The sequence below is a fragment of the Nicotiana tomentosiformis genome, chromosome 12 (assembly GCF_000390325.3).
Source record: "Nicotiana tomentosiformis chromosome 12, ASM39032v3, whole genome shotgun sequence".
NCBI lineage: Eukaryota > Viridiplantae > Streptophyta > Magnoliopsida > Solanales > Solanaceae > Nicotiana > Nicotiana tomentosiformis.
Window position 1 is genome coordinate 127207284 of NC_090823.1, and position 20734 is coordinate 127228017.

General features: G+C 38.3%; 2 protein-coding genes across 2 annotated transcripts; both read right to left on the minus strand.

The window, feature by feature from the left end:
- Window positions 1-12034: 12034 nt before the first annotated feature.
- Window positions 12035-16755, minus strand: LOC104114456 (2-alkenal reductase (NADP(+)-dependent)-like). The gene is made up of 5 exons (XM_009624916.4): window positions 16393-16755; window positions 14874-15051; window positions 14002-14168; window positions 13159-13241; window positions 12035-12732 (listed from the first exon to the last, which is right to left on the minus strand). Exons 1-5 carry the CDS (start codon window positions 16612-16614, stop codon window positions 12354-12356), a joined length of 1029 nt encoding a protein of 342 aa, XP_009623211.1. The 5' UTR covers window positions 16615-16755; the 3' UTR covers window positions 12035-12353.
- A 1189-nt stretch (window positions 16756-17944) lies between these two features.
- LOC104114457 (polygalacturonase-like) lies at window positions 17945-19731 on the minus strand. Its single transcript, XM_033660837.2, has 4 exons — window positions 19267-19731; window positions 18628-18917; window positions 18303-18531; window positions 17945-18203 (listed from the first exon to the last, which is right to left on the minus strand). Exons 1-4 carry the CDS (start codon window positions 19711-19713, stop codon window positions 17985-17987), a joined length of 1185 nt encoding a protein of 394 aa, XP_033516728.1. The 5' UTR covers window positions 19714-19731; the 3' UTR covers window positions 17945-17984.
- Between the last annotated feature and the right edge of the window lie 1003 nt (window positions 19732-20734).

The window sequence follows — 20734 nt, forward strand, 5'->3', positions numbered from 1 at the left end:
CTCTAAGTTACATATGGTATTATTTGCTTTATGTTGTTATGGACTGTTGTGGACTATTGGTTGTGGACCCGACCTTGGTAGGAGCTCGTCACTACTTTCAACCTACGGCTAGGTTTGTTACTTACTCAGTACATGGGGTCAGTTGTACTGATACTACACTTCTGCACATTGCGTGCAAATGTTGGCTGTTGTTGTTGCTGTGCTCGATGGTTGCAGGATTTGGAGATGTACCTGCGTTCCTGTTGTAGCTACCTCTTGTTCAGGGTAGCCTAGCCTTAGATTTATATAATCTCTGTTTATGTATTATTCAAACGGATTATGTATTTATTTCATTTCCGCTTTGTATACTCTATTCTTAGAAGCTCATGATTTGTACTACCAGTGCATGGGGATTGTATAAGATTAAAACCTCTATTTACTTAAATTACTTTAATAATCATTATTGAAATGGGATATTTGGTAATTGGCTTACCTAACGGGTTGGGTTAGGTGCAATCATGACTAGTCGGATTTTGGGTCGTGACAGAAGAGTACAATGATAAAGCCGGCAACAAGGCCCCAGCTATACCTCAAACGGATTACACAAAGTACAAAAGATACATGACCCCGGGATGGAGTGGGGCTCACCAAGTCAGCTGGGAAGAAGGTGTACTGCTATCACTGATCAATATCTCCTGCTATGGAACCACCTGCATCTATTGAAAGATGCAGCGCCCCCGGCAAAAGGGACGTTAGTACTGTCGAATAGCACTAGTATGTATAACCAAACACCCTCTCAATAGAATGACAAATAATACAAACAAGATTATCATAATATCAATGGAAACGTTAATCAACATCAAACCTTAATTTAGTATCAAGACACTGTTCAAATTTATTTCTATATCTCAAATTGGATATTTTTAGAATCGATATACCATTGTTCACAATACCATTATTCACCATACCAATACCACCGTACTCTCAGCACGGAGTCCGATCAAGACTCGATCGGCTAGGCTATCTCATTAGAGACATCAACCACAATTGCTTTCAATATCAATACCACCATCTTTAACACGGAGTCTGATCACGACCCGATCGGCTAGGCTATCCATTAGGGACATCAACCACAATTACCATTTCAATTACAATTTCTAGCACAATCACCACCATGTGTGCGGCATGGTGTCCGATCACGACCCGATCAGCTAGGCTGTCTTAATCAAGACATCAACCTTTTTATATCAATCATCACATTTCATACTCATTTCCTATCTTTTCATTTCATTGGCACCAATGGCCATAATTATAAAATCATTCTTGGTATGTTAGCCGTATTTAGTATTTCATGCTCACCTTTATACTTTCAACCATCAACATCATCATCACCAACAACAACAATTCAAATCAAGGTGTGTAGTATACATGTGAGCAATTAAAAATCTATGGCACATAGAGATATTTCACAAAATTTTGCATAATAGCCTTCGTTCGAACTCGACTTGAAGTCGAAACATTATTAATGCATATCTCATACTTGAACACATCCTCAATTGGTAACATAACATGAATAAAGCATTTAGGATACTTATTGAATATATATCTTTCAACACAAACTTACTCGGAACATATATCTTTTAGCACAAACCACTCGGGTCTTACATAGATTACATGAATATCGTGGGATTCAATTCTAAGAGAAGAGTTTAGCCAACATGCCTCAAATTCTTCCCTTAATGATACTATAATGATGCACTACACTAATCAACTTCAATCTACAATAACAACATCCAATGAGACCAATATTAGTAACAAATCCCATAATTTAGGCCATTTAGGCACTTTATCGAACACCTAGTAGGCATGAATCTCTACACCTCTTAACTATAGAATTAGTTCATCCAACTACTACCATTTACCAACAATTTATTCCACCACCATTCTTAAACAATTAATAACTTCCAACATCACATACATGACCATCCATCCACACCCAACCAACAAAATTCCATCAAATAATCACATTTCAATCTCTACAATTATTATATATTTAATTGGGAACTTATGGCTTCTAATCACCATACCATGAGTTCCTATACTTAATTCATACCTATATTCCCATAATATATCCATACATGTAAGTCTAAGGGTGTAGGATTACCTTTTGGAAAAAATCTTGCAAAACCCTCCTTTGAGTTCTTGAAGAAATGTCTTGAGGATCTATGTATTTTATGTGTAGATCTCATCAATACTAGTGTAGAAATGATAGAATTTCATACCAAAATAATGGGGATTTCTTACCTTGAATAATAGGGGAGTTGGTGGTCTTGAGAGAGTAGAGAAGAGCTCCAAAACTCGTCCAAATGAAATGGGGAAAATGAACCCCGAAATTGTATTGTATTAATAGGCCCATATTTTTGGGATTCGGATGCTGCCATGGATGCTTCGCATCCCTACTTAACTCCTCTTTGAAGCTCGGATGCGGACTTGGATGCTATGGCAGCACTTCACTGCCAGCCTCTCTTTCGGACGCGGTCTCAGAAAGAAACTTTTCATAAGTTTGAGGATTTAGTTGAGTGAGTGTTTTCTCAAACTTTAAGTAAAGTAACCCTTAGGCTTAATAGTTGAGTGAGTGATTGCTCAAACTCGAAGTAATATAGCCCTCAGGCTCAATAGTCGAGTGAGTGATTGCTCGAACTCGAAGTCCGCGGGCTTTATGGTCGAGTGAGTGGTTGCTCGAACTCGAAGTAAGATAGACCTTAGGCTTAATAGCCGAGTGAGTGGTCGCTTGAACTCGAACTCGAACTCGAAGTATTGCAGCCCGTAGGCTTTATGGTTAAGTGAGTGATTGCTCGAAATCGAAGTAAGATAGCCCTTAGGCTTAATAACCGAGTGAGTGGTTGCTCGAACTCGAAGTAAGATATCCCTTAGGCTTAATAGTCGAGTGAGTGATTGCTTGAACTCGAACTCGAAGTATTGCAGCCTGTAGGATTTATGGTCGAGTGAGTGTTTGCTCGAACTCGAAGTAAGATAGCCCTTAGGCTTAATAGCTAAGTGAGTGGTTGTTTGAACTAGAACTCGAAGTATTGCAGCCCGTAGGCTTTATGGTCGAGTGAGTGATTGCTCGAACTCGAAGTAAGATAGCCCTTAGGCTTAATAGTTGAGTGAGTGATTTCTTGAAGTTGAACTCGAAGTATTGCATCCCGTAGGCTTTATGGTCGAGTGAGTGATTGCTCGAACTCGAAGTAAGATAGCCCTTAGGCTTAATAGCCGAGTGAGTGGTTGCTTGAACTCGAACTCAAAGTATTGCAGCCTGTAGGCTTTTATGGTCGAGTGAGTGATTTCCCGAGCTCGAAGTAAGATAGCCCTTAGGATTAATAATCGAGTGAGTGGCTTCTTGAACTCGAACTCGAAGTATTGCAGCCCATAGGCTTTATGGTCGAGTGAGTGATTGCTCGAACTCGAAGTAAGATAGCCCTTAGGCTTAATAGTCGAGTGAGTGATTGCTCGAACTCGAAGTATCGTAGCCTGTAGGCTTTATGGTCGAGTTTTTCAAAATTCCTTCGATAGTGTTCGACCCTTAAGCCTGTTTGAATCATGAAGTAGAACGAACTTTTTCAAAGTATGAGATATCAGTAAAGAAGAAGTTTTCCTTTATAAGTCATTATACACGTGTTCGTATTTTGCGCCGGGCTCGGGAAAAACTATGCGGGCATGGTTCGTTTTGACCATTTGGCCCTTACACTTTTCTCTATCGAGACCATGTCTGACATGAATTTGATTTGAAATAACTTTCTTGTATAAAACTTGATTTATACGATGGTAAAACCCTCCCAGTATTCGAGGTTGACTATAAAGAGGCCTTGTATACTGTTGAATTGTCCTCATGTAGCACATAGTTATTGCCTCGTTAAAAACCTCGTCGGAAAAACCCAGTTGGGATAAAAACTGATCTAAGGAAAAAAAGAGTGGAACGCGTACTTTAAAACCTGATGTCTCGATGTCCTTGGTCGAACTCCTACAATGAGTTAGCATCGAATATATATGGACGAAAGGAGGGAGAAAATCATACCTTAACAATAATATCGTTTGAGAAGTGATATGTTCCAGTTGTTTGGTAATGGTTTGTCATCCATCGTTCCGAGTTTATACGACCCTTTTTTCCGACTATATCGAGGACTTGATAGGGTCCTTCCCAATTTGGGCCGAGCTTTCCTTCAGTAGGATCTCGAGTATTGATGGTGACCTTCTTTAGGACTAAGTTTCCTACCCTGAAGTGGCGGAGGTTGGTTCTTCTATTGTAGTACCTTTCGATTCATTGCTTTTGTGCAGCCATTCGAACAAGTGTCGCTTCTCGGTTTTCATCCAATAATTCGAGGGTAGTATTCATAGCCTCGTGGTTCGATTCCTCCGATGTATGTCGAAACCTTGGGCTGGGTTTTCCGACTTTGAATAGAATTAAGGCCTCAAAGTCATACACTAAGGAAAACGGAGTTGTCCCCGTACTGGACTTCGATGTTGTTCGATATGCCCAAAGGACTTCTGGCAGAGTTTCTCTCCATTTCCCTTTAGCTTCGTTCAACCTTTTCTTCAGGTTTTGGATGATAGTCTTGTTCGTCGATACGTCTTGTCCGTTCCCACTAGGATGGTACGGTGTTGACAATATCCTTTTTATTTTATGGTCTTCGAGAAATTTTGTCACTTTACTGCCGATAAATTGCTTACCACTGTCGCATGTTATTTCTGCGGGTATCCCAAATCGACACACGATGTGATCCCAGATGAAGTCTATAACCTCTTTTTCTCTCACTTTCTCAAACGCCTGTGCTTCAACCTATTTAGAGAAATAGTCAGTCATAAACAAAATGAACTTAGCTTTACCTGGGGCCGATGGTAGGGGGCCGGCGATATCCATCCCCCATTTCATGAATGGCCATGGGGATAATACTGAATGAAGTTGTTCTCCAGGTTGATAGATCATCGGTGCAAACCTTTGACATTTATCACATTTTTGAACAAACTTCTTAGTGCCTTTTTCCATGCTATTTCAGTAGTATCCTGCCCTGATGATTTTGTGAATCAGTGGTTCGGCGTCGGAGTGGTTTCCACAAGTACCTTCATGGACCTCTCGTAAAACATAATCGGTGTCTCCTGGTCCTAAGCATACTGCCAATGGTCCATCGAACATCCTTCTGTATAGTGTTCCATCTTCAGCCAACATGAATCGAGCAGCTTTGGTTCGTATGGGCCTTGATTCTTTAGGGTTCGATGGGAGTTTTCCGTCCTTCAAGTATTCAATATACTTATTCCTCCAATCCCAGGTTAAGATTGTAGAATTTATCTCGGCATGCCCCTTCTCGATTACGGATCCCGAGAGTTGAACGACAGTCCCCGAGTCGATCTCGTCTTCCTCAACCGATGAACCCAAATTTGCGAGTGCATCGGCCTAACTGGTTTGTTCTCGAGGCACATGTTGTAAAGTCCATTCCTTGAAACGGTGCAAAGTTACCTGTAAATTGTCCAAATACCTTTGCGCTCTATCTTCTCGAACTTTGAAGGTTTTGTTTACTTGGTTTACCACTAGCAAAGAGTCACATTTGGCTTCAATGACTTCTTCTCCCAAGCTTTTAGCTAGCTCGAGACCTGCAATCATGGCCTCGTACTTGGCCTCATTGTTAGTCAACCTAAAAGTTTTGATAGATTGCCTAATAATGCCACCCGTGGGGGGTTTCAACATGATGCCAAGCCCGGACCCCTTCACATTCGAAGCACCATCTGTGAAGAGGATCCAAACCCCCGATGTTGTACCTGATTTTGACAAGAGTTCTTTTTCAACTTCGGGTACGAGGGTTGGTGTGAAATCGGCCACGAAGTCTGCTAAACTTTGAGACTTGCTGGCCGTACGGGGTTGACATTCGATATCGTACCCACTGAGTTCGACGGCTCTTTTGGCCAATCGGCCCGATAGTTCGGGCTTGTGCAAAATATTATGAAGTGGGTACATAGTCAAAACGCATATTGAGTGACAATGAAAGTATGGTCTTAACTTCCTAGAGGCACTTATCAGTGCAAGTGCCAATTTCTCTAAGTGAGGATATCTAGTTTCTGCTTCTCCTAAGGTCTGACTTACATAATAAACAGAAAATTGCATACCTTGCTCTTCTCGAACTAGGACGCCACTTACAGTGATTTTTGATACCGCCAAGTATAAGTAAAATTTCTGATCTGCCTTCGGGGTGTGAAGCAGTGGTGGGCTCGACAGGTATCGCTTCAATTGTTCTAATGCATGTTGGCATTCCGGACTCTAGGCAAAATCATTCTTCTTTTTGAGTAGAGAGAAGAATCTGTGGCTTCGATCTGACGACCTCGAAATGAACCTGCCTAAGGCAGCTATCCATCTGGTTAGCTTCTGCACTTCTTTTACACTATCCATGATGGTGATGTCTTCGATGTCCTCGATTTTATTGGGGTTGATCTTGATTCCCCGATTTGATACCATGAAGCCAAGGAATTTGCCTGAACCAACCCCGAAAGCACATTTCTCGGGGTTGAGCTTCATGTTGTACTTCCTTAAAATCTCGAATGTCTCCTGCAAATGAGTCAAATGGTCCTCTGCGTGCAGGGACTTAACTAGCATGTCATCAATATAAACTTCCATTGACTTACCTATTTGTTCTTCGAATATTTTATTCACTAGGCGTTGGTAAGTAGCTCCTGCATTGTTTAGCCTGAAGGGCATTACATTATAACAATATGTTCCATAATTGGTGATAAATGAGGTCTTTTCTCGGTCCTCCAGGTTCATTTGAATTTGATTGTACTCAGAATAGGCATCGAGAAAAGTAAGGATCTCGTGGCCGGCTGTGGCATCGATCATGTGATCGATGTTAGGCAGTGGAAAAGAATCTTTGGAGCATGCCTTGTTCAGATTTTTATAATCTACACACATTATAAGTTTGTTCCCTTTTTAGGGACTACAACTACATTGGCTAACCATTCGGGATATTTTACTACCCGAATCGACCCTATTTTGAGAAGTTTAGTTACCTCGTCCTTTACAAATGTGTGCTTTATCTCGGACTGAGGTCTTCTTTTTTGCTTCACCGGTTTGAACCTAGGGTACAAGCTCAGTCGGTGCGTTGTTATCGACGGTGGGATTCCTGCCATGTCTAAATGGGACCAAGCAAAACAATTTGTGTTATCAATAAGAAACTGAATAAGTTTTTTCCTGAGTTCGCGGGTCAATCCCGTTCCCAGGTATACCTTTTTCTCGGGCAGATGTTCGATTAATATAACCTGTTCCAGTTCTTTGATCGTTGATTTGGTGGCGTCAGAATCTTCGGGGGTGATAAAAGTTCGAGGGGTTAGAAAATCCTCATCCACTTCTTCCATTTCCTGTTTCCCCGATTCGGTCGAGACTGGCGGTTGTGATTGCTATTTGACTTCTCGTTTACTTTTAATGCTCGATCTTTCCGAGGTTGAGAGTGTTGATATCGGTGTTACCTAATCGACTAAAAATATTTCCTTCGCAGCATGCTGCTCCCCATATACTATTTTCACGACGTCCGACGTCGGGAATTTCATTACTTGGTGGAGAGTCAAAGATACTGCCCTCATATTGTGGACCAAGGCCTTCCAAGTAGGGCATTGTACCTCATGTCGCCCTCGATTACGTGGAACTTGGTATTTTGGATGGTCCCACTCATGTTGACCGGTAGAATAATCTCCCCTTTAGTTGTTTCACTGGCCATATTGAAGCCGTTTAAGACCCGAGTTGCGGGCACGACTTGATTTTGCAGACCAAGAGTCTCCACGACCCTCGATCGGATGATGTTCGCAGAGCTACCTGGATCCACTAAAACACGCTTAACTTGAACTTTATTTAATAGGATAGAAATTACCAGAGCGTCGTTGTGGGGCTAAGAAATGCCTTCTGCTTCTTCGTTGTCGTATGATAAAGTGCCTTCGGGCACATAATCTCGGGTTCATTTTACCCCAGTGGTCGGTACCTTATTGCGTTTGAGTACGGGTCCCTGTGGAGTGTCGACCCCACCGATGATCATATGAATGATATGTTGAGGTTCCTCTTGTTCATTTTTTCTGTTGGTGTCCCTTTCTCTGAAGTGATTCTTGGCTCGATCGCTGAGGAACTCTCAAAGGTGGCCCTGATTGAATAGACGGGCTACCTCCTCCCTTAATTTTCTGCAATCCTCGGTCTTGTGGCCATGCGTACCATGATATTTGCACATCGAATTTGGGTTTCTTTGGGGAAGGATCGGTTTGCATGGGTGTGGGCCACCTAGTATCTTTGATTCTTCCGATTGCCGATAAATGCCCGATGCATCGTCGCTGAAGTTATATTTCAATAACTGAGGTTCCTCTATAGGATTGGCATATTTGTCAAAACCACTATTGCTCATAAGTCCCCGAGAATTCTGCCCTCGATCACTTCTTCGATTGTTCAGGGCGGAATTGCGTCCCGAACCATTGTTCCTTCGATCTGCAATGTATGGTTGATATCGGTCTCTGTTCGACCTTGGTTCTCTGACGATGTCCCTTTGGTTTTTAATAGCCGACATAGTCGACCTGTTTGGATGTACTAATCCGGGATGAGCTACTAATTGGTCGTCTTCGACCCTTATTTTTGATTGGTATAGATTGTGCACATCTACCCAAGTTATTGCTGGATACTCGATCAAATTTTGTTTCAACTGACGTGATGCTATCGAACTTCGCTCATCCAACCCTTGGGTGAAACCTTGAACGGCCTAATCGTCTGTGACCGGTGGCAATTTCATGCGTTCCATTTGAAATCGGGACACGAACTCCCTCAGCATTTCATTATCCCTTTGTTTTACTTTGAAAAGGTCTGATTTCCTTGTTGCGACTTTTATGGCACCGGCGTATGCCTTTACAAAAGAATCTGCTAACATGGAAAATGAGTCGATAGAATTCAGTGGTAGGTTATGATACCAAATCAATGCTCCCTTCGAGAGGGTCTCTCCGAATTTTTTTAACAATACGGATTCGATTTCATCATCTTCTAAATCGTTACCATTGATGGCACACGTGTAAGAGGTGACGTGTTCGTTGCGGTCTGTCATTCCGTTATATTTGGAAATTTCGGGCATACAAAATATTTTGGGGATTGGTTTTGGGGCTGCACTAGAGGGAAAAGGCTTTTGCATGAATATTTTGGAATCCAACCCTTTTATCATTGGTGGAGCCCTCGGGATCTGATCGACCCTGGAGTTATATATTTCTACTTTTTTATCGTTGGCTTCGACTCGCTTTGTGAGCTCCTCGAGTATTTTAGCAATTTCGGGAATAGTCCCCGATTCTTGCTCATTTGACCTCACTATAGTTGGCTCTGTTCTGTGGGCAATTTCTCGAGGTGGACTGGGCTCCGGCCTGCTCGGTAGCTGGGTTTGGCTCTGCAACTGAGCTATCGCTACCTGTTGGGCTTGCAACATTTCAAAATTCATACGCAAGCTGACGCCATTTTCTTCAATGTTATGGGTGTCTCGAGCTGCAGATCGAGTACCGCCATGAATGTTATGTTCAGGTTCATAACGTTGGTTTGCCTCAAGGGCCACATGCGAATTAACGTCTAGTGGTACTTCTACTCGAGCTTCAATGACATCGACAAGCGGCCTTTCGGCCCAGGGCGTCAAGTTTTTGGTTTCATCTTGAAGGCCGGCTTCGTTGTCGATAGGTAAAGCCATTAATCGGGGGTTTGTCATTGCTAATCCGAAGTCAAAGATACTCTCAAAAGACAAGCATAAAACGGTGCGTGTTGCAGGTTTGTATCAAACAATCACTGTTATCCTCATCCCTACGGTGGGCGCCAAACTGTTTACCCTGAAAATCGGATAGAGTTGAATTTGTACGTAGTTTTAAGGGTATGTGGTATAACTTGATACAAATCGTAAAGAGAAATAAAAATATCCAATATTGACTATAAGAACGAAAAAACGGTTGAAAGGTGAAAATGAATGAACCAGATAAGATGAAGTAAGAGAGCTCAAAGGGTTGATCTTTAAATATAAGAAATAGTCTTTTGTTACAATGTGTGAATGTCTGCCTCACAGAAACAACAATCATCCCATTTATAGTGGAGGGATCCTACTTTAGATATATAAAAAATACATAGTGGGGAACCCATGAGGAATTAACTTTTCCCTAATTCCTGCCAGGATTCACTCCCCTAGTGCGGTTGCAACGGCTCTTGTCTGTGAGCTCGATATTGACTCGAGCTCGGTATTGTCTCGAGCCCTCGATCTTGACTCGAGCTCGATTCTGACTCGGAGTCTGGTATTGATTCGGGGTCGGTGTCGATCGGCCTATGCATCTTAGGCTCGATAATTTCGCTTTGCCCTGTAGTTCGATTTGGATACGAGTTCGATAATGATACCGAACTTGTCATTGATCGGTCCTAGAACTCGAAGCTTACCTGACTTCGGACCTCAACTTGATATTATGAAGATGCCCTTCGATCAAAGTATTATCACCTCGACCAATCCGTTCGACGGATTAATCTGTTTTGACCGTATACAAGTTTAAACTTCAACGTTCAAACTTTTGGATATCGTATCCTAAAGTTTAAAATTGTATCCGAAAATTCGAATATTATGTCCTTAGTTTTAAATTAGCAGTTTAGAAATTCAGGACACTTGGTCCTAAATTTCAAATTAGCATCTCAAAATTTTGGGACACTAATAGCCCGTTTGGCCAAGCTGCAAAAATCAGCTTATTTTGAGAAATGCTTTTCTCAAAAGTACTTTTGGTAAGAAGCAGTTTGTGTTTGGCTAATTAATTTGAAAAGCACTTCTCAACAGCAATTAGTGTTTGGCCAAACTTTAAAAAAACTGCTTCTAAGTGTATTTTGTCTCAAAAGTGCTTTTCAAAAAGGTGCTTTTGGAGAGAAACTACTATTTTCTGCTTCTCCAAAACTACTTCTGCTTCTCCAAAACTGCTTCTACTTCTTCTCAAAAGCACTTTTTTTCCTTTCAAAAGCTTGGCCAAACAACTTAATTTTAGAAAAAAAACACTTTTGACCAAAAAATAAAAGCGCTTTTACCTCAAAAGAAGCTTGGCCAAACAGGCTATAAGTCCTGAATTCCAAATTAGCAGCTCAAAAATTTAGGATGCAGCTTAGTCCTGAAGTTTAGATGAATTGACTTATCTTTAAATACATTGTAAATTGTGTATATATTTTTAACAACAGGCTTAAAAGCGGCTATTGGTACACTTCGCCCACAACTTTCAAGTAACAATATGGTGGTAAAAATAGCATGGGCTAGCCACTTTTCGGACTGGTAATTGAAAAATAGCCAGCGTTTGCAAAGTCATTGAAAAATAGCCACTATTTTGCTGCAACACGGAAAGTTCTAGCATAATATATTGGAGATTGGTGCACCTGTGTATGAACTTCCAGCATATTATGCTGGAACTCCAGCACATGAAAAGTTTCAGCATAATATACTGGAGATTGAAGCACTTGTGTATGAACTTCCAGTATATTATGTTGGACCGGTATATTATGCTGGAACTCCAAATTCGAACTCCAGTATATTATGCTGGAATATTTTCCGGATTTTGAACAGTGTTTTCGTTCAGATTTATCTTTACATGAAAAGTAGTTAAATTTCGATTACTTTTGAAACTGTTGCTATTTTTCAATTACCACTTGTAAATTTGACTATTTTTTAATTTCATGTGCCCACTCTTTTTATGGGCTTTGAGTCCAATCAGCATGGACAATTCCAGAATGATCCAATTATTCCTCATTCCCCTAAAGAGTAATAACCCCCTCTATGAATTCAGATTTTTTCTCATTTTCTTCTAAATTTTAAGACTATTCCCCATTTGATATTTTCAAATCTTCATAACCTTCTATTTTCCCCGAACCTTATTTGCCATTGAAAATATCTTCCTTTAACCTTGCTCACAAGGTATTAACATGTTGGAGCTACATAAATAAGCAGCACAAAAAATCTCAAGTTACAACTAGTACTACATTTATGCAGATACTTGCATTTAAGAAAAATCATTGCCAACACAATGTTTCCTAACCATAAACTCAAAACAACTTTTAATCTGTACAGAGTTGCATAGTTGATAACATATTGTGACGCGCAGTCCCACATCGAACAGGAAAAAGAGGCCTAGGGAGTTTATAAGCGGTCCACAAGCCAAAGGCCATGTCAATATGTTTTTATGACAGAGTAACCACATCAATCTTGAAAACAAATTGACTGTACAAGTTTTTTTATTACTTCGGGGGAAGGGGATTGCTATGCTACTCCACCTTAACCCTGGAAGGCAGGGAGCTTACCAAGTGAGCTAGCCTTCAACCCGACTCTACAAGTTTATTCACGAGAAACACGTACCAATTGTTTCCCAACATTACGACCAGAGAAGAGTCCGACTAGAGCACCAGGTGCACTTTCAATGCCTTCAGCTATGTCTTCCACATATGTTACCTTCCCTTCTTTTATGTGTGGAGTGACCATTTCTACAAATTTTTGGTAAAGGGGAAAGTAATCAGCAGCCAAAAATCCTTGCATACGGACTCGTTTTGAGATGAGACAGAACAAGTTATGCACTCCTTCAGACTGCTCGAGGTTGTATTGCGAGATGAACCCACATACAGCGATTCGTCCATGGATTCTCATGTTCAGAAGAACTGCGTCAAGCATCTTTCCTCCAACATTCTCAAAGTAAATATCGATTCCATCGGGGAAGTACCTAATTTTTTGAACCAAAAATTTGGTGAGAAATGTGTATTTTAAGTCCGGGATCTCTCTTACTATAGAATTCCATGAAAAATGCCAAGGAGACAGGAACATGTTGACTAAGAGACGGAGCTAGTATTTGAACTTTACATGTTCTAAATTCTAGAATAGCGACACAAGGGGATAGAAACTGGGTTCTGAATTTTATTTTTGTACATATTTAGTGAATTTCTTAATACAAATATACAACATGGACAAACGTTACTCGTACGTGGCCTCCCCCCCCCCCCCCCCCCATGTTGTAGCTTCCCATTCAAGAAAATATGTCTTTTGTGTCAATACTTCAATTAGAGGGATACAGAGGTTTTTGCTGTTAGTTACTCCATTTTCCAGGCGAAAATGAGACTACATTAGAAGAAACAAAAAACATGAGACTTACCTCTTCAAAGCTGCAGATAGATCCTCTTCCTCTTTATAGTTAAATGCTTCATCAAACCCAAATTTGTTCTTCAATAGATCAACCTAAAGAACATGAAAAACAATGAAAAGTTGAGATAAAGCAGAAGTACTACTCCATGCCTAGACTTATATGATCATCTTCGCGCAATATTACCTAACAGTATTATTAACAGACTTCAAGCAATATCATATACGGCCAAACCTCTCTATAACAGCCGCGTTTGTTCCGACATTTTTTGGATGCTATAGTGAAGTCCAGTTATAGAGGACATATATTATAACATAACATAAAAAATCAGTTCCAAGAAAAACTTGGCTTTTATAGTGAATGACTGTTATGTAGGGATGTTGTTATAAAGATGTCTGACTGTACTGTTGTGAGCGATCAAACCAGCTAAGAATGAATAAAAATCAAATATTTCTCATACACTTCCAGACAGTTTAGGCAGTGTCTTCCCTTTTCCTTTAGTCACAAGTTGCTGCAAGGGTATCTTTAAGAACCAACTCCAGCTTCTTACTGTCTGGATACTGATACTTTATTCATCTAATCTCAAAAACCTCATTTGGAAAATGATGTTCTTGACAATAAACTACAGGTCATGCTTTTACTTAGCAACAAAACATCTTAAAACTAAAATAGAGATGACTAGCAATGGAAAAAGAACTTTCCTCCTGATCCCTCATTAAGAGGCATGTCGGGGCAACAAAAGCCGGTTGACATTAGTTAGCATGAATATCATCAAGATTCGGACAATCTCTGAAATTAATCACATTGAACAGATCAACCATTGTGCTGAAGAATGGTTCTTGAAAGAGAGGTTACCTTTTCTTTGCTTCCAGCACTTCCAACAACATAGCAACCCAATAGCTTAGCGAATTGCCCCACGAGCTGGCCTACTGCTCCAGATGCAGCAGAAACATACACAGTTTCTCCTTTCTTTGGGGAGCATAGCTCATAAAAACCTCCATAAGCTGTTATTCCAGGCATCCCTAAGAATACAATTACATTGCTTATCTTTCTATCGTTTTTACACTAAAAATTTTATACTTATCTTTGTCTTTAGTGTGAACTTTGTCTTTCTAGATGCAGACAAACACCAATATAATCAGCAGGGGATCTCGGGAAACTGTTCTCAACTCAGAATTTGGGATAAATATAGACCTTGGCCTTCACTCTGTTTCCACAATGAGAAGAAAAAAAAAAAAGAATTTTTCCAGCTTGAATATGGATATGAACTATGACCAGGAAAATTAATCCTTACAAATACAAACTTTGGATTGTATTTCTTATATATTTTGAAAATAAGAAGGATCAATTCAACAAAGATTGGAGCATTTTTTTTTGGAGATGTAAGTGTTGAAGTGTGTGATCATGTAACACCCTCCCCCCGCAAGTCCAGAACGGGACATCTAGTGCGTGGTGGACAATATAACATGAGTGTCAAATAATAGATAAACCAAGAATGGAGATAAGTCTGCCTTTGACAACATTTTAAAGTGTGTGATTATCTGCTTTTAGATAAAACGATCACACAATTCTAATAATAAGTACCAACTTGCTTAGAATTCTATTAACTCGAAGATCCAATAGCCAATTTTAAATCTCCAGCTGGGAAGGCTAAACATGTAACTACTACAGGAAATTGAATAAATCTCCACATGGTGCTTATGATATTTTTTGACAGAATAACTTACCAAGGATTCCTGTATAGTAGGAAAGAGGCACATTTGTATTATGAATTTTGAATAGACTGTCAGGAGCTTTAATAATGCTGTATTCTTCCCATCCAGTAATTCCCCAAATTAAGTCATCTTTCTTGAATTTTGGATGAGCTGAATCCACAACTTTAGCTACTCCAAATCCCACAATAGGCTACACAAAAAATGATGTGAGAAGTTATAATAGTAGAGAATGATATCTAGTCAACAACAACAACCCAGTATAATTCTACTAGTGGGGTTTGGGGAGGGTAGTGTGTACGCAGACCTTACCCCTACCCTGGGGTAGAGAGGCTGTTTCCGATAGACCCTCGGCTCCCTCCCTCCAAGAACTCCCCACCTTGCTCTTGGGGTGACTCGAACTTACTTACCTTTCCCTCGTGAATCAATTTCAGTCAAATTAAAATTGGAAAAAGTTCAATTGCCATTCATGTAAAACTTGTAGAATTTGACAGCAATAAGTAATTTTTGGTCCTTTTTCCATGGAAAATCTTGATTTAAATTGCCTTGATGAAACTTAAATAATTAAAAAAAGGGGTATTATCATTTTTAACCCACGCCAGAAACTATTTACATTTTGTAGCCGAAAAATGTATAAAATTTATATAATTTTTGCATATAACATACATAATGTATATATATACACAAAAAATACACATTTTTCGGCTATTATTTTGAGAGCGGCTATACAGTGTTATTTTCCCAAAAAAAAGGGTGTTATTTCTCAAAACTTAAACAATAAAAAAACATATCTACATCTACCAACTACCGTATTTCTTTTTCAAAATGCTGTGATTATGCAGAGAATCTATAGGAAACAACTTCTCTACCTTCTCAAGGTAGGAGTAAGGTCTGTCTACACACTACCCTCCACAGACCTTACTTATGGAATTACACTGGGTATGTTGTTGTTGTTGTTATATATCTATATCTACCAACGGAATAGATATTGGTTTTCCAAATATTTAACCAAATTAACAATGATCCTCCTTGTTCAAATTAGTACATTAATTAAGTTAGTTGCTCTTAAATGAAGCTACATGATCAGTGAGCTCTCATATAGCCAACCTCAACTTAGAGTTTGAGATTGAGGCGTTGTTGCTATTGTTGTTGTTAAGTCAGATGTTGTGGCACTATGCATCATGTTTTACTACCTCTTTTCCATATAATTATAATTTGTTGTCTTTTAAAGTCTTTGTATACCCGTTAGAGAAAGACATTTAATAGTCTTAATTAAGAGTAAAGAGCAGTCTGGTACACTAAGCTTCTGTTATGCGCGGGTATTGATTTTCTTAAATGTCTCACTTAATTGACACTTAACTAATAGCAATAAGGGTTGAATTTGGAAATAATTGAAAATTAACTCCTATTTTTCTAAAACATCAAATATATTAGAACAATTTCAGTTTGCCGAAACATAAATAAGATAAATTGGATGTAAATAAAAATTAAAATTAAAAAAAAAAAAACTAAAAAGGGAGGAATTCTGACTTACAGAGCCAGGAGTAAAAGAATCAGTGTAGCTGCCCTCTGTTTTTTTCATACGAGGTCTCATGTAAGGATCACACGACAAGTAGAGATTTTTCACCAACACAATTTTGGAATCTTCTGGAACCTTCAGTTTAATGGTGCTGGTTCTCAATTCCATGTCTGATTCCTTAGGAAAACCATTTACATAATCCTTTAGTATGATCTGCTTGTTACTAACTTCCTCCATTTCCACTGTAATTTGAACACCTTTAATTTCTTAGTGCTTGGACTGGAGTTTTGAAAAGATTACGAAGAAGAAATTAGCGTGAAAAATGTGAATAAAAGTAGAGAGGAAGATTTCAATATCTTATTGAATTATTGCTTTCTATGGTTGGGTCATTAGTTGCTTTAACTATTTCTGTCCTTTGCAAGGTGGCTATTTGCTACTTGCTAGTGGATCAGATGTGGAACCTTTTGATTTTTTCTCCAAAAGGAACTTTTGTTGGTTTTTACTGTTTCTTTACTTTTTAAAATTTTGTTTTTGACTTGGCTCCATATATGGCAAAAATAGCACGGGTTAAACAGTTTTCGAATTCGTAATTGAAAAATAGTCAGCACTTGCAAAGTCATTAAAATATAGTCACTATTTTGCTGCAACACAGAAAGTTCCAACATAATATACTAGAGATTGGTGCACCTGTGTATGAACTTTCAGCATATTATGCTAGAACTCCAACACACGGAAAGTTACAGCATAATATATTGGAGATTAGAGCACTTATATATGAACTTCCAGTATATTATGCTGAACCAGTATATTATACTGGAACTCCTATATATTAAGTTGGAACTCTAGTATATTATGTTGGAATTTTAGTATATTATACTGAAAGTCCAGTATATTATACTGGAATATTTTTCAGATTTTGAACAGTATTTTCGTTCAGATTTATCTTTACATGAAAAGTGACTAAATTTCGATTACTTTTAAAATGTGCCTATTTTTCAATTACCACTTGTAAATGTGGCTATTTTTAAATTTCACCCCATATATGTCCTATTAACAAGAAAAAACTAGGAGTCTATATGGGCTTGGGTGAATTCAGACGCTTTAGTTCAAATTATGTATTCACATTTTAAAAAATTACTAAAATATGTAATAAAATTAAATTTAGAATTCAATTACTAACACATCATATTATTATCTTAGAATTTACCACCCGTAAAGTTTAAATCATGACTTTGTGTATGTTGACAATTTTCGACATTAGCTAGATCTTTATTGACACTTTTTAATGTTGGAGCTTGCTACCAGCCAACGAACGAGTAACAAACTACTAGTTAAAATTACATTATCATTCACCCTCTTGCGTAAAGTCTTACGCTTTTATCGTCAACCTTCGTGGCTTTTTGCTTATCTTTATTTCTAGGTACATATTGCAATTTCAATAGTCGTATACATAGTGTCTAGCTTGGTTTTGTATACGTTATTACAATCTCTATTTTCAGCATGCGAAGTATGCAGTATGATATTATACAAATATATATATATATATATATATATATATATATATATATATATATATATATATATATATTATGTGTTTTTCTTCTTATTTATAAACAACTTCTAGGTTCTTCTGAACGAGAAACTCTTCCTCCAACATTAACACATGATGCTTCAGCCGAACGATCTTTGTAACTTAGATTCACATCTTTAAGTGTTATGCCACTGCATGGATTCACTTTGCTACAATCAAATTTCACCCCAACTTCTGTAGCTGATGTTCCATGTATGTCTTGATACGTTACATCACTTATTTTTACGCCAGAGCCCTAAAGAAAAAAATGAGTTAATGTTAAATAAATTCATGATTTTTTACCTCAATTACATGAGTACGTCATTTATTCTAAATTTACTTGTTCAAAAATTACCTGATGAGGACAACTTTCATGGTTAGGGCAGTAATTTTGGTCTATGATTATAGGATTTTGAACATCAGCCATAACTATATGCTGAAATAGAACACCTCTAACAAATCCATTGCTAGGCCTTGCCCAAGTTTTCACTCTCACACCATTCTCTGTTCCAGTGAAGGTAACACTCTTTATTGTTACATTTTGGACTCCAGGCTCTTGTAATTTCCAACCTAAGCTTCCAATGCTGAACCAATTTCAATTAATTTGGATACAAGCCAATCAAAAACCATTGTCAACAAACTTACTAATTAAAATAGGCATCTGATATTATGTTCCAAACCTGATTCCATGGCCTGGGCCACAGGCAATGCCTTCTATCCATAAGTTAGAATTTCCAGGGCCAATTGAGATACAATCATCTCCAGTACCAATATGAGAGTTCATAATACTGACTCCTGTCGATAATTGTACGTGAATTCCATCGGTGTTAGGGCTATTTCCTGGAGCTGAGACCTTCACTCCTTGTAGTTTCACGTTTTTGCAGCCGTCTACCAAAATGTGGAACATTTGGCTATTTTGTGCAGTTACTCCACTGATTATGATGTTGTTCGAGTTGTAAAAGGCCAGTGCCTGCACCAAAAGTTTAATGTAAAATTGAAACAAAGATGATTGTTTGATGAAACAAATCATCAAACTCTCTAGTAAATTGTTTCCTCTCTTTTAGGGCATTCTTAATAGCTAGAACTGGTATAAAGTACTCCCTCCGATTCAATAAACCGAAGTAGAATCTTCATTTTTTTTTATTAATAAAATTTACAAATTTAGAAACTAAAGAAAAGTACCATAAGTCACAATAATAAATAATTCAAATTATTTACATAGTACCTAAAGAAAATCATGGTAAAAAAGAACTTCTTTGACTCGACAGATAGTAAAAATGTCAGATAAAATGAAACAACAAAAGAGTAACTAAACATACCGTAGTGCCTTTTGGACAATTCTTGCCGGAGGTTTTGCAATCCCAAAGACCATCACCTTGTCCATCAAAGATTCCACCATAGATGGAAACTCCGTTAACTTTTTCGAATTTGATCCAATTTCCAGCATTGCCAATTACATTATAATCAGGGGGAGCTAAGAGAATGCCATCAATACGTATAGTAATAGCCTTGCTTTTGCATGTTTGGCCATAAAAGTATGCATTACGAATCAAGTAACTTCCACGTGGCACGTAAATAGTGGCCGGGCTAGTAGATGCACAGGCTGCAGCCCATGAACTCAGAAATGCTTTTGATGAATCTGTTTTTCCATTGGATTTTGCTCCAAATGTTTGGACATTGTACATGGTATTTGCTGCTAATGATAAGTGGAAAAGGATGATGGAGAGAATTAGGAAAATTGCTAAGGGACTCATTTTGCTCAACATCTTTGTTTTGTAGGTGTGGGATTGGAAAAGTGATGAAGTCTGAGTAGTTTAGAGGGATATTTATAGGCTTTGGGTGAGTTGAGAGTCAATGTGAGTTAGGTTATTTGGGGGATGGGGTGTGGATTTTCTCCCCTATTTGGTCATGTTGGAAAAAGAGATTCAGATAACTATCCATATGGAATCACATGGGAAAATCTACCAATGGTTGGCTCTTATTGGGGGGAAAGTTCAAATTGTATTTAATTTCTTATTGTGAATTGCTTATGTATGTTGGACAAAATCATTTCATTAGGATTTCTTGTGTTAACAAAATAAATTATATATATGTTAAAAAAATTATTAATAAGTACAAATAATAGATTTCGAACCCATAAATGTTCAAATCTTGAATTCGGTTCTGTCACGAAATTAAATTGCCAAGAAGACAAAAAGAGTACCCAAAAGAATTTTAAAAAGAAAGAAAATGGTACATAGTTTTAGAAGGGGTGGCATTTGCTTGAGAAGGAAGAAAGTGCTGGTATTGTCACAATATGGAACCAGCTGCAGTTTTAACAATGTCTTGTCGGACAGGATAGCCATGGGTTCTTTTAATTGTGAACATTATGTTTTCTTAAAAAAAGGTGCAGCTCAATGTCCATACCTTATTGTATCCTTCAATAACATATACTACCATTTTATATTACAACTTGTCCAACATTCCTTCAACTGCAAAAATAACAAGATCAATAATATATTATGTCAAAAATCGCCCAAAGTAGTGCATTTTCCTTGTTTATTTATCGTGTTGTTAATGTTAAAGAGGAAAAAAAATTAAATGATATATTAATTTTGAAATGTCAAATATGGACTTCCACACTGATGATTAAGTAGAGGAAATATATGTATGAACTTACACGCAGGGTATAAATAATTGAGGAGGAAATTTTTTAATCATGGGTACAAAAATTAGCAGTTATAAGTGACTAATACGATTGAAATAGGAAGTAAGTAAAGTGGATAGGGTCAAAATAGTTTAGGTTGA

Bases quoted from the DNA above. Each gene is read 5' to 3' on its own strand.
- LOC104114456 (XM_009624916.4), bottom strand. From the start codon at position 16,614: ATGGAGGAAGTTAGTAACAAGCAGATCATACTAAAGGATTATGTAAAT. The intron at 15,052-16,392 runs GTAAGTCAGAAT...TTTTTTGTGTAG, and splicing joins ATTCTTTTACTCCTGGCTCT to CCTATTGTGGGATTTGGAGT. The intron at 13,242-14,001 runs GTAACCTCTCTT...CATGTTCTTTAG, and splicing joins GTGCTGGAAGCAAAGAAAAG to GTTGATCTATTGAAGAACAA.
- LOC104114457 (XM_033660837.2), bottom strand. From the start codon at position 19,713: ATGTTGAGCAAAATGAGTCCCTTAGCAATTTTCCTAATTCTCTCCATC. The intron at 18,918-19,266 runs GTATGTTTAGTT...CTTTTGGTGCAG, and splicing joins ATTGTCCAAAAGGCACTACG to GCACTGGCCTTTTACAACTC. The intron at 18,204-18,302 runs GTAATTTTTGAA...TTTTTTCTTTAG, and splicing joins ATGAAAGTTGTCCTCATCAG to GGCTCTGGCGTAAAAATAAG.